This window comes from Pristis pectinata, chromosome 3 (genome assembly GCF_009764475.1).
Source record: "Pristis pectinata isolate sPriPec2 chromosome 3, sPriPec2.1.pri, whole genome shotgun sequence".
In the NCBI taxonomy this organism is placed as follows: Eukaryota; Metazoa; Chordata; class Chondrichthyes; order Rhinopristiformes; family Pristidae; genus Pristis; species Pristis pectinata.
Window position 1 is genome coordinate 77,417,213 of NC_067407.1, and position 12,423 is coordinate 77,429,635.

General features: G+C 41.1%; 1 protein-coding gene across 6 annotated transcripts in view; it reads left to right on the top strand.

Annotated features, from left to right (window-relative positions):
- Window positions 1-12,423, top strand: part of atl2 (atlastin GTPase 2) — a 69,850-nt gene that overhangs the window by 34,313 nt on the left and 23,114 nt on the right. For all 6 annotated transcript variants that reach the window (XM_052011149.1, XM_052011146.1, XM_052011151.1 and 3 more), the window contains exons 3-5: window positions 21-155; window positions 6,231-6,335; window positions 6,700-6,750. In XM_052011149.1, the coding sequence (XP_051867109.1) occupies window positions 21-155; window positions 6,231-6,335; window positions 6,700-6,750 (291 nt within the window). The remainder of the gene's footprint in view (window positions 1-20; window positions 156-6,230; window positions 6,336-6,699; window positions 6,751-12,423) is intronic.

Consider the following 12,423-nt stretch of genomic DNA (forward strand, 5'->3'; position numbering starts at 1 on the left):
ACATGTGTTTCTCTTTGCAGGATCCGGGCACCTGGCTAGGTGGTGATGAAGAGCCATTAACTGGGTTTACCTGGCGAGGTGGATGTGAACGAGAAACTACTGGTATACAAGTTTGGAGTGAAGTTTTTGTGATCAACAAATCTGATGGAAGCCAGGTGTGCTTAGTGTTGAACTCTACAAAAGATTAAATGCTACATGGGTCAAGTCTTTTATGTGCACATTTCATTTTTTTTCCTATGCCCAGAATATCTGTCTACAGATTCTGACCTAATGTGTGAATTTTATTTTGAGCTAAGTCATCTCAGCCAGGACAAGTTTTAAAAAGCTAAGTCAAATTTGGGAAGGGTTGCCTTTGCAGAAGTGGGGAAACATTTTTAAAGCACTTAAATTATTGCTCACTAGCCACCAATTTCTGTTGCTAGAGTAGATTCTTGCACTGTTATTTGAAACCACTTTTGTTAGTTATTTTAATACTTGTAAAATCTCATGGCTTGGGATAGTAGTCTACCAACATTTGAGGATTTACCATGAGTTATTTAAAGCCAAAAGAATTTCCTTTAGAACCTCCTTCAGCCAAAAGAACTTTATTTCCCATCCTCCCCAAATACAAGTTCTATTAAAGACACTCTGAAACACAGTCAAAGTATAACTGTTCAACCAGGCCAATTATTTCTGGTTATAACAGAAATTTGTGTCCTGCAAAAGGTTGTTAATCTTGAGGTATGAAGGACTGTTTATTTACCATGAATCACTGACTCTTCCTGTCCAAGTATCCAAAAAATGTGGTTTTGTGTTGGCCAACAAAACCACTACATATGCCATTATCTAATTTAGAGTAATGTGCAATTTCCCTTAAAATAAGGGTAATTGGTTTATTGTTGTCACACTGAGACACAGTAAAAAGTCTTGTTTTGCATGTCATCTAGACAGATTATTCCAAACATAAGTGCATTTGAGGGAGTACAAAAGGAAAACAATAACAGAATACAGAATAGAGTTAGATAAGAGTGCAGTGCAGGTAGGCAAATAAGGTACAAGGGCTGTGATGAGGTAGCTTCAGAGATCAAGAGTTCACATGAATGCGTGTGAAGCAAATGAGTTTTCAAAAATGTTTTAACCTTTTAAATATGTATCTAAAGTTGTTAGCTAGCAGTTATTGAAGAGGATGCATTTGAAATCCATTTGCATTGCTCCACTGATGGATCACATGTAGCCAGGGTAGTATTTAATTGTACAGGGAAGGTCCTAATCTATCAAATCACCAGAAGGGTTTCTACTACAGGCTTCTATAATGCAGGTTTTAAAAATTCATAAGTGATCCTGTTAAGTGTGAAAAGAAATCTGGATGAGAAAATGTCTATACTGTATTCATTGGGTCTGTGTGGCTTTTGATGCCCAGTTAGTTTAGATATGTTCAAGACTGGTTGCTGCATCAAACGGATTTCTTTTGATCCATGACTTGTATCTGAGCCAGTCATGTCCTCAAAAGGGGGTCAAGGAGTGAAATGGCATGCAGCTTTCCACTTTCTCTAAGTGCAAAAGCAAAATACTGAAGGTGCTGGTGATCTGAAATAAAAACAGAAAATGCTAAAAATACATGAGTATTCTTAACACTACTTCTAATAAAACAAAGTTCAAATCAGAACTGTCTTATTTTGATGAAAATACTTGCAGTTGTTTGATACTTTTTGACTTGGGGTATCCAACAATGCTTTACATTCAATAATTACTTTTGAACTCATTATTGTATAATACAGTGCAGTTTACTCAGTGGAATTAAATGGAGCTTTGAAAACAAAAAGGAGTGCACTCTTGCTGAAAACTTGGAAGTGTTTATTGCTTAGAAAGGCAGGTTTTACCTGGGCAAGGGATATTCTTGCAGGCACAAAGCAACAAAAAGCATTAATCCCTGGTGGTAAAGCAAATGAGACTAGGGTCTCAAAAGTGACTTGAGCTGATGGTTACAGTTTGGTTGTGCCAAATGCTATTGGGCATAGATCTCGTGTGATGCTGTACCAATTGCTTTTAAAGTATATATTGGGGGATAAAAGTTGCCTGCAGCAACTTGCCTCTCTTTGATAATTGCTGTGAGATTTTCTACAGCAGCTGAACAAAAGGGTTTTAGTTTAATACCTCAGTTAATAAAATTAATTGCCTTTATAGCCTTGAATTTAAGATCATAAATGCTTTAGAAAATCGTAGAATGGTATAAGACAGGACACCACATGCTAGAACCATAGAACCATACAGCACAAAACAGGCCCTTTGGCCCACCGTGTTGTGCCGTCCATCAGACCACCCTCACACTACCTAACCCCTTCCTCCCGCATATCCCTCTATCTCACGTTCCTCCATATGCCTATCCAACAAGCTCTTGAACCTGTTCAATGTATCTGCCTCCACCACCACCCCAGGCAGTGCATTCCATGCACCAACCACTCTTTGGGTGAAAAACCTCCCTCTGACATCTCCCCTGAACCTCCCACCCATAACCTTAAAGCCATGACCTCTCGTCTTGAGCATTGATGCCCTGGGAAGGAGGCGCTGACTGTCTACTCTATTTATTACTCTCAATATTTTATATACCTCTATCATGTCTCCTCTCATCCTCCTCCTTTCCAGTGAATAAAGCCCTAGCACCTTAAGCCTCTCCTCATATTCAATACTCTCCAATCCAGGCAGCATCCTGGTAAATCTCCTCTGCACCCTCTCCAATGCCTCCACATCCTTCCTATCATGAGGCGACCAGAACTGAACACAGTACTCTAAGTGTGGCCTAACTAGAGTTTTGTAAAGCTGCATCATCACCTCGCGGCTCTTAAACTCAATCCCGCGATTTATGAAAGTCAACTTCCCATTGGCCTTCTTAACTGCTCTTTCCACCTGTGAGGCAACTTTCAATGAACTGTGAATATGAACCCCCAGATCCCTCTGCTCCTCCACACTGCCAAGTACCCTGCCATTTACCCTGTACTCTGCCCTGGAGTTTGTCCTTCCAAAGTGTACCACCTCACACTTCTCTGGATTGAACTCCATCTGCCACTTGTCAGCCCAGCTCTGCATCCTATCAATATCCCTCTGTAAGCTCCGACAGCCCTCCACACTATCCACAACACCGCCTATCTTAGTGTCGTCCACAGACTTACTAACCCAGCCCTCCACCCCTCATCTAAGTCATCTATAAATATCACAAAAAGTAGAGGTCCCAGAACCGATCCCTGCGGGACACCACTAGTCACTGCCTTCCAATCCGAGGGCACTCCTTCCACCACAACCCTCTGCTTTCTACATGCAAGCCAATTCCTAATCCACACAGCCAAGCTTCCTTGGATCCCTTGGCCTCTGACCTTCTGAAGAAGCCTACCATGAGGAACCTTATCAAATGCCTTACTAAAATCCATGTAAACCACATCCACCACACTGCCCTCATCAATCTTCCTGGTCACCTCCTCAAAGAACTCTCAGGCTTGTAAGGCAAGATCTTCCCTTCACAAAGCCATGCTGGCTGTCCCTAATCAGTCCATGATTCTCAAGGTGTTCATAAATCCTATCCCTTAGAATCCTTTCTAACAGCTTACCCACCACAGACGTGAGACTCACCGGTCTATAATTCCCTGGCCTATCCCTATTACCTTTTTTGAACAAGGGGACCACATTTGCAACCCTCCAATCCTCCGGCACCACCCCCGTAGACAACGAGGACTCAAAGATCCTTACCAGCGGTTCAGCAATCTCCTCCCTAGCCTCTCGAAGCAGCCTGGGGAAAGAGCTATCCAGTTAATTGACTCCTGTCTTTTTTCACTGTCCAGCAGTTTTCCTTGGCACTCCTCCAATTCCCTTTGCAAGTTAGTGAATGTGCTTCCATTATTCTTTCCTACCATACATTTCAGATCATGATAAATAGGAGAACAAATTGGCCATAAATCATTATCTCTGGTACAGGAAATAATTTCCGAGTCTTTGGACTAAAACCTTAGATTTTCAGCACTTCTCTCAAATCTTACCCTTACTTTCCTGAACCATGGGGAATAGCACCACTTTAATCTTTTCCCGTAACTTCATTCATGGTAACAGTGCAATGAAGCCCAAGGTTCAAGGTCTTTGTATTCATCCTAAAGTTTAGTGGCCAGAAACACTAATGCCTCAAGGTTTTTGTTAAAGAGTTTAACATTGCTTTATGGAGGCATACAGTACAAAATTAAGGAAGCAAAGGGTCTAGCTTTTTCTATCAGATTTCTTAACTCATCTTTCCATCTTCAAGTACTTAAACCTTCTCAGTCTCACTGGTTTCACTACTTCCCCCTTTAAATTGTACCTTATGGTCTAGAATCATTGAATCAATACAGTATCAAACTCCTTGCCAGCTATTTGTAAGAATAATTCAATGAGTCCCATTACCCAGTTTTCCCTACCAGCCCTATGATTTATTTTCCTCCTTCAAGTACTACTTCCTCTTTGAAAGCCATGACTAAATTTGCTTCCACCACTTTCTGGAATTCTATCCCAGATCACACCTCAACTTCAATTATTTAAAAAGTTTCTCCAGTGTTGCTTTTTACTACTTTCAGCAATCACCATAAATCTGTTCCCTGGTCCTCACCCCTTCTGTCAATGGGAACAATTAGCTACTTTCTCTAGACTGCTCATTATTTTGTACAGTTCCACCAAGTCTGCTCTCAATCGAATCTGTTCTAAGGTGAGCAGTCCTAATTTCAGTCTATGTAACTGAAATCTCTTGGTACCCTTGCATCCTTCCTTTAAAATGTGGTGTTCGGAACCTCAGAGTAATGGATAAACTTGTAATCAAAAACCATGACAGGCAATTCTGTTGCTAGTCATTGACTGAAAATGCAGGGTGGAGTGGGAATAAGGTACATGTATCTAGTGATAACTGAAGTTTTGAAGACACAATAATGGTGAGATTAGGGTAATGAAGACAAGTGTTTGAACATTTATCTATAAAGCAGAGATATAATACAAACTTAAAGTATAAAAGAAATAATTATTAAAGGTAAATTAAACTCTAGACAACAATGTGACATCCAAAACAGGACCTAGAGGTAATGTTTTGGGAGGTGATGGATATAGGAGGAATAAATGGAGTATGACTATATTGATAAGGACTTCTAAATGACAGGTACCTAAGATGATCAAGCAGCTCTGAGAGAAAACAAAGTTGGGATAACTATGCATATTATAAAATACCATGGCAGATACTTAAGAAACGGCCTACAAACAGAATTTGTCCAAATTGAAATAAAACTAATAAACAATAAGATAATATGAATACACTATCAAAATCCAATAATAAAGGAACGAGGATGAATATATAAGCAAATATAAATTGACATTAGGGTAAGTAAAGCCTTCCATTATTCGAGTGACTAGTGAGAACTAACAAAAGGGGATATACAGAATGGGGATTTTACAATGAATGCAAGACTGTTTGGCTAGAATGTTAAGCTCAAAAGATGGAGCATTGCTGGTTCCAGTCATGAAAAAATTATGTAGGAACAAGTTTAGACAAAAGTCAGGACAGAAGATTTAGGGTGAAAAGGACAAATACAAAGTAAAGGTTAAAGTAATTACAAATTGTCGTGTAGTGGAATCGAACAATGGGAGAATGTTTAAAATGTGGAGTAGTATCTAGGAGAAAAATATTCCACTTAAAAACAAAACGAATTGGCCAGTTTTGTTCTAATTATTTATATTTACTGTCCTTGATTTAAATTATACTATTTTGGCCCTTTTTAACAAGTCTCAGATCCCATCATATTTCTGCTACCATCCTGGTTTGCTTGCAGTTCACAAGGTATCAGAGAACTAATCGTGATGATGATGATGATTATTATTATGCACTGAAACAAAGTTGATTTAGAGCTGCAGTTTTTAAAATGCTAAGTAGTTAAATAATTGGAAGGCAGAATGTTCTTGAGGATATGCAACTAATAGCTCTTTCTAAAATCAGAAATGATTGGCCAACTGGATGCTTCCTACATTGGATTGTTCTGTAATTCCACTGTTGTCAGTTTTGTAAATACATGCAGCTTTGGTCTTTAATTTCAAAATTGTGCCAATGTAGCTGTTAGTCATCGTAATTCCCTCAACTATATTACTTCAAACTTAAATATTTATATTTTTTTAAAGTTTGAAATGTACTTTGAAAGTATTCATGCATGCCATTTTTAAAAAAAACATGACTGCTTCAAACTGATTTTATTTTCTTCCAGGTTGCAGTGCTTTTAATGGATACTCAGGGGGCCTTTGATAGTCAGTCAACCATAAGAGACTGTGCTACAGTGTTTGCTCTTAGCACCATGACAAGTTCTGTTCAGGTAATGGTCAAATGGCAAACTGCTTATTGGTAATAATATTCACATTTATTGGATGATCTGTCCTCTGTACAGGTGTTTTCATAAACTTATTTTAATGTTCTCTGTCTTTGGTAGAATAATGATTCAATTACTATGTTAAAACAAATCTTGGTCACTTCTCAGATGTATAGATGGTTAGCCAGAAATGATCTGGAATGTACTGGCTGAAAAGGAGATAAGTAGCAACTTTCAATAAAAACTTTCAAAAGATAAAGGAATAAGACAGGACTATTTTATCCAGAAAAACTGTCATAAGTATGATTAGACCATACAGCAACCTCCTGGGCTGTTAGGATTCTACAAAAATGTTTTTTTTTTGTTGTAGGTATACAATTTGTCTCAGAACATTCAAGAAGATGATCTGCAACACTTGCAGGTAAAGTGCTCATTTAATTTTTATTTTGAGGGACATCTTGATATATCACACTTTAGGCTTTTGTTCTAATATTTTCTTGCAACAACCATCCCTGTATGTGGTCTCCAGATATTCATTCTTTTATTCTGTGATGGTTTTGACTACTGCTGTTTCTACCCCTTCCCCCATCACTACCCCCTTTTGCTTCTGAGGATTATGCCTAAAAGCATCAAATCACATTCTTGTATCTCTTCAGGCTGTACACTAGTGCAAGCTGCTTTATATTAAACTGATTACAGATGTATAGACAGAATACAGTGCATAAAATAGTCCAATTGTGAAACACAATATAAATGAGATTCATACAATCAATAAACAGGCCATTGATTATGGTAATAAAATTATAATCATTTACCCATCTACAGCTATCATTGCTTATTATATAATATCTCTTTTTGTACTTGGTTATTCTTTACCATTTCCCTGTGATTTGATGTCTGTACTTACCACACATTAATGCTAATAGTGTGAACTTTATTAATTGTAATGTGGCCAAAATATAAGAAACAATCATGGTGCTGGGATATATATTTGCATTCATTGCTCAATCCCATATACCTACCCACCAAATAGTACATGATTTTGTACTTTCTCACTTCTGTGCAAAAAAACCTAACCCTTGTTTATTTTTTAATATTCTGCTAAGGTAGGTGCACATACAAACCTAGATTCTTTCTTTCAAGCTTTCCACAACGTTTAAAAACAATTGCCTTAGGAGACATTGTATTCTTCCATGCCAGAGTGATTTTTCTGAAAGTAGTGGCACAATATTTTCCCAGTCCTACATATACTGATCATATTAATCCCATGACTGGGTGCAGATTCCAAAGTGCAGTTGTTTGCTATGTGCTATAAATATGGTGAGGACGCTATAATTGGTTCTTCCCAAATTATACCCTCTTAGTGACATTCCCACCATCATATCCTACAACATTAAAGAATGGGCGTACATTATGACACCTAAACGTATTCCCTCAAATTATCTCAATATTTTCCACTCGATAAACATCACTTAATGCATGATCTGGATAAGGTAAGTAACCACATAACAATGCACATTTCTCAAAGCAATCAGCAGTCATTGAGTAAACACACCATCTTTCCCACCACTTCCACTACCTGCCATCCAGTTAAATTAGTAGCCTTTGATACGATTTTTTTTAAATCTGTGCATTACTAACCCATTAGAGTAATTTCCCTTGCAATACACAAAGTGCTAGAGGAACTCAGCAGGTCAGGCAGCATCCATGGAGGGAAATAAATAGTTGTTGTTTTGGGCTGACGCCCTTCAGGACTGGAAAGGAAGAGGCAGAAGCCAGAATAAGAAGGTCGGGGGAGGAGTACACACATAGAGGGGATAGGGGAGTTCAGGTGATAGGTGAGTCCAGTTGAGAGTGGGAGGCAGAGAAGATGTAATAAGCTGAAGTGATGGGTAGAAAAGGCTAAGGGCTGAAGGAGGAGGAATCTGGTAGGAGAGGGCAGTGGACCATGGAATAAAGGATGGGGGAGGATAGGAGATGGGCAGGTCATCAAGATGGAGTATTGGTTTATTATTGTCACTTGTACCGAGGTACAGTGGAAAAACTTGTCTTACAAACCGATCTTACAGGTGACACAGTGCAGTTATATCAAGTTAGTACAGAGTGCATTGATGTAGTACAGGTTTAAAAAAAAATAACAGTACAGAGTAAAATGTCACAGCTACAGAGAAAGTGCAGAGCAATAAGGTGCAAGGTCACAACAAGGTAAGTCGTGAGGTCATAGGTCATAGTCCATCTCATTGTATAAGGGAACTGTTCAATAGTCTTATCACAGTGGGGTAGAAGCTGTCCTTAAGTCTGGTGGTACGTGCCCTCAGACACCTGTATCTTCTACCTGATGGAAGAGGAGAGAAGAATGTCCCGGGTCTTTGATTATGCTGGCTGCTTCACCAAGACAACGAGAGGTAAAGACCGAGTCCAAGGAGGGGAGACTGGTGTCCGTAATGCGCTGGGCTGTGTCCACAACGCTCTGCAGCTTCTTGCGGTCTTGGGCAGAGCAGTTGCCATACCAAGCCATGATACATCCTGATAGGATGCTTTCTATGGTGCATTGGTAAAAGTTGGTGAGAGTCAAAGGGGACAAACCAAATTTCTTTAGCCTCCTGAGGAAGTAAAGGCGCTGGTGAGCTTTCTTGGCCGTGGCATCCACGTGGTTTGTCCAGGACAGGTTGTTGGTGATGTTCACTCCCAGGAACTTGAAGCTGTCAACCCTCTCGACCTCAGCACCATTGATGTAGACAAGTGTATGTACACCGCCCCCTTTCCTGAAATCAGTGACCAGCTCTTTAGTTTTGTTGACATTGAGGGAAAGGTTGTTGTCATGACACCATTCCACTAAGCTCTCTGTCTCCTTCCTGTACTCCGATTCATCACTGTTTGAGATACGGCCTACAACGGTAGTATCATCTGCAAACTTGTAGATGGAGTTAGAGCAGAATCTGGCCACAGTCACGAGTGTATAGGGAGTAGAGTAGAGGGCTGAGGACGCAGCCTTGAGGTGTACCAGTGTTGAGAATAATCATGCCGGAGGAATTGCTGCCTATCCTCACTGATTGCGGCCTGTTTGTTAGAAAGTCAAGGATCCAGTTACAGAGGGAGGTGTTGAGCCCTAGGTCTCGGAGTTTGGTGACAAGCTTGCTTGGTATTATTGTATTGAAGGCAGAGCTGTAGTCAATAAACAATAGTCTAATGTAAGTGTCCTTACTGTCCAGATGCTCCAGAGCTGAGTGAAGGACCAGGGAGATGGCATCCGCTGTAGACCTGTTTCGGCGATAGGTGAAGAGTGCCATAGGAATAAAGGAAGCCACAGGAGTTTTTGGGGGGGGGTTACTAGAAGTTGGAGAAATTGATGTTAAGGCTATCAGGTTGGAGACTCCCAAGGTGGAATATGAGATGTTGTTCCTCTAGTCTGTGCCTGGCATCAGTGCGGCAGTAGAGGAGGCCATGGATAGACATGTCAATATGGGACTGTGTTGTGGAATTGAAATGGGTGGCCACCAGGAGGTCCTAGCTGTTGCGGCAGACGGAGTGAAGGTGCTCGATGAAGCAGTTACCCAATCTGCGTTGGGTCTTACCGATGTACAGTAGGCCACACCAAGAGCACCAGATGCAATAAATGACACTCTTGGACTCGGAGGTGAAGCGCTGCCTCACCTGGAAGGATTGTTTGGGATCTTGAATGGTGGTGAGGGAGGAGGTGTAGGGACAGGTGTAGCACTTGGTGCAGTTGCAGGCGTAAGTGCCAGGAGGGTTATCGGTGGGAAGGGATGAGTGGACAAGAGAGTCCTTTGGAAAGTGGAGAGAAGGAGTGGGGAGAAGATGTCTGTTGGTGGAATCCTGTTGGGGGTGGTGGAATTTGCGGCGAATGATGTGTTGGATATGAAGGCTTGTGGGGTGGTGGGTGAGGACAAGGGGAACCCTGACCCTGTCATGTCAGAGGGAGTGAGGGTAGATGTGCAGGAAGTGGAGGAGATATGGGTAACCCCACCCCAACCTGATAGCCTTAACATTGAATTCTCTAACTTCCGGTCACCCCACCCCTTTTTCTTCCACCCTCACTCCTTTGTTTTCCCTTCCTCCACCTTGATGACCTGCCCATCTCCTCTCCTCCCCCATCCTTTACTCCATGGTCCACTGCCCTCTCCTACCAGATTTTTCCTCCTTGCCTCCTAGAGCCCTTGGCCTCTTCTACCTATCGCCTCTCAGCTTCTTACATCTTCCCCTCCCTCCTCCCCCCCCCCCCCCCCCCCCCACCTGAACTCACCTATCACTTGCCTGCGTGTACTCCTCCCCCTCACCTCCCCTCCCACCACCACCTTATTCTGGCTTCTGCCCTCCCTTTCCAGCCCTGATGAAGGGTTTTGGCCTAAAACGTTGATTGTTTATTCCGCTCCATTTATGTTGCCTGACCTGCTGAATTTCTCCAGCACTTTTTGTGTATTGCTCCAGATTCCAACATTGCAGAATTTCTTGTGTCCCAGTATTTGCCTTGGGTTCTCTATCTGTTCTTCTATCCTATTCCAAAAGGTGAAACGTGCATTTTTTTGGGGACTTTCCCATATTAAGCATCTTCTTGGGTTGTTTTTGCATGATCTTTCATCATAGGCACAGTATCTTTATCCACTGTCAATTCCTAATGATTGCTCACATTTTTCTGAATTTGTTGCCTGTCCCTAAGAAACTCCTTAAATTGAGTACTTGAACTTTGTATATTTATGATCTAAATTATTCAGGTCTTCAATGTTTACCACTCCAGTTCCTGCAATACACCCTGTTATATTTACCAAACATTGTCACTCCCTGGCTCCCCAACTCCCCGTCCTTTTCACTTCCTGTGAAGCTTAGGCTTGTGATTCTTGTGGTCCTTGGTTTACCAACTTGTCTTATAATAGTTTTGTTAGATAGGAAGACCATTGTGGTATTCCCATTCCAGTAAAATAAGATATTTAAGATATTTATTAGTCACCTGTACATCAAAACACGCAGTGAAATGCGTCTTTTTGCATTACTGAAAATGTGCTGGGGGCAGCCTGCAAGTGTTGCCACTCTTCCAGTGCCAAACGTAGCATGCCCACAGCTCCTAACCTGTACGTCTTTGGAATGTAGGAGGAAACCGGAGCACCTGGAGGAAACCCACGCAGACATGGGGAGAACGTATGGACTCCTTGCAGACCAGGCGGGAATTGAACCCAGGTCGCTGGTGCTGTAATAGCGTTACACTAACCGCTACACTACCATGTTGTCCCCTACACTACAGTTTCATTATGTACATTATCATATAAAATCCTAGTTTCTTTAAGTATTGGAACATTCTTGGGCCTGAGTTCCTTGTTTATTACAGCTGTTTTAATACAAAATGTCTTTGGCTGTCTGAACATGATATTCATGGGCTTGCAGTGATTTAAATTTGCTGCCAAACATGGCCAATGAAAGTATCCCATATGGAAACAACTAAAATCTACCAAGGCATAGAGTATAGAACAAGGAAGTATTGGTACAACTTCATAAAATGTTGGTTAAGCCACAGCTGAAATATTGTCTGCAGTTCTGGTTGCCACACTATTAGGATATGATTGCATTATTGGAGAAGGTGCAGAGGAGATTCACTAGGGTGTTTGGAATGGAATGTTTCAGCTATGAGAGAATGCATAGGCTGGATTTGTTTCCCTTGGAACAGAAGACTGAGTGAGGGGTGACCTGGAGTAAACCCAAGGAGAAAGTACAAACTCTACACACAAGCACTAGAGGTCAGGATTGAACCTAGGTTGCTACAGCTGAGGCAGTGGCTCCACCACCTCTACTTCTGTATTGATTGCCCTGTGCTGTAATACAACTCTGCAATAACCCTTAGAATGATCTTGGAGCCTTTCCCAATGGCAATTTAAGGATAGTTTGCATTCATTTTTATTCTATTTCATGCTCTCCCTTTGTGATCACTATTCCAATGTACAATACTCTGTCGCTCTCTGTCGCTCTCATTTGTACCTGTGGTTAAGTTTACTCCTACTGTCTATACTAATTGGAAGTTCCCATAACAATTTCAGATATTCTTCCCTATTCTGTGTGGGCCAGTGGGTCACCTATATATTGTATC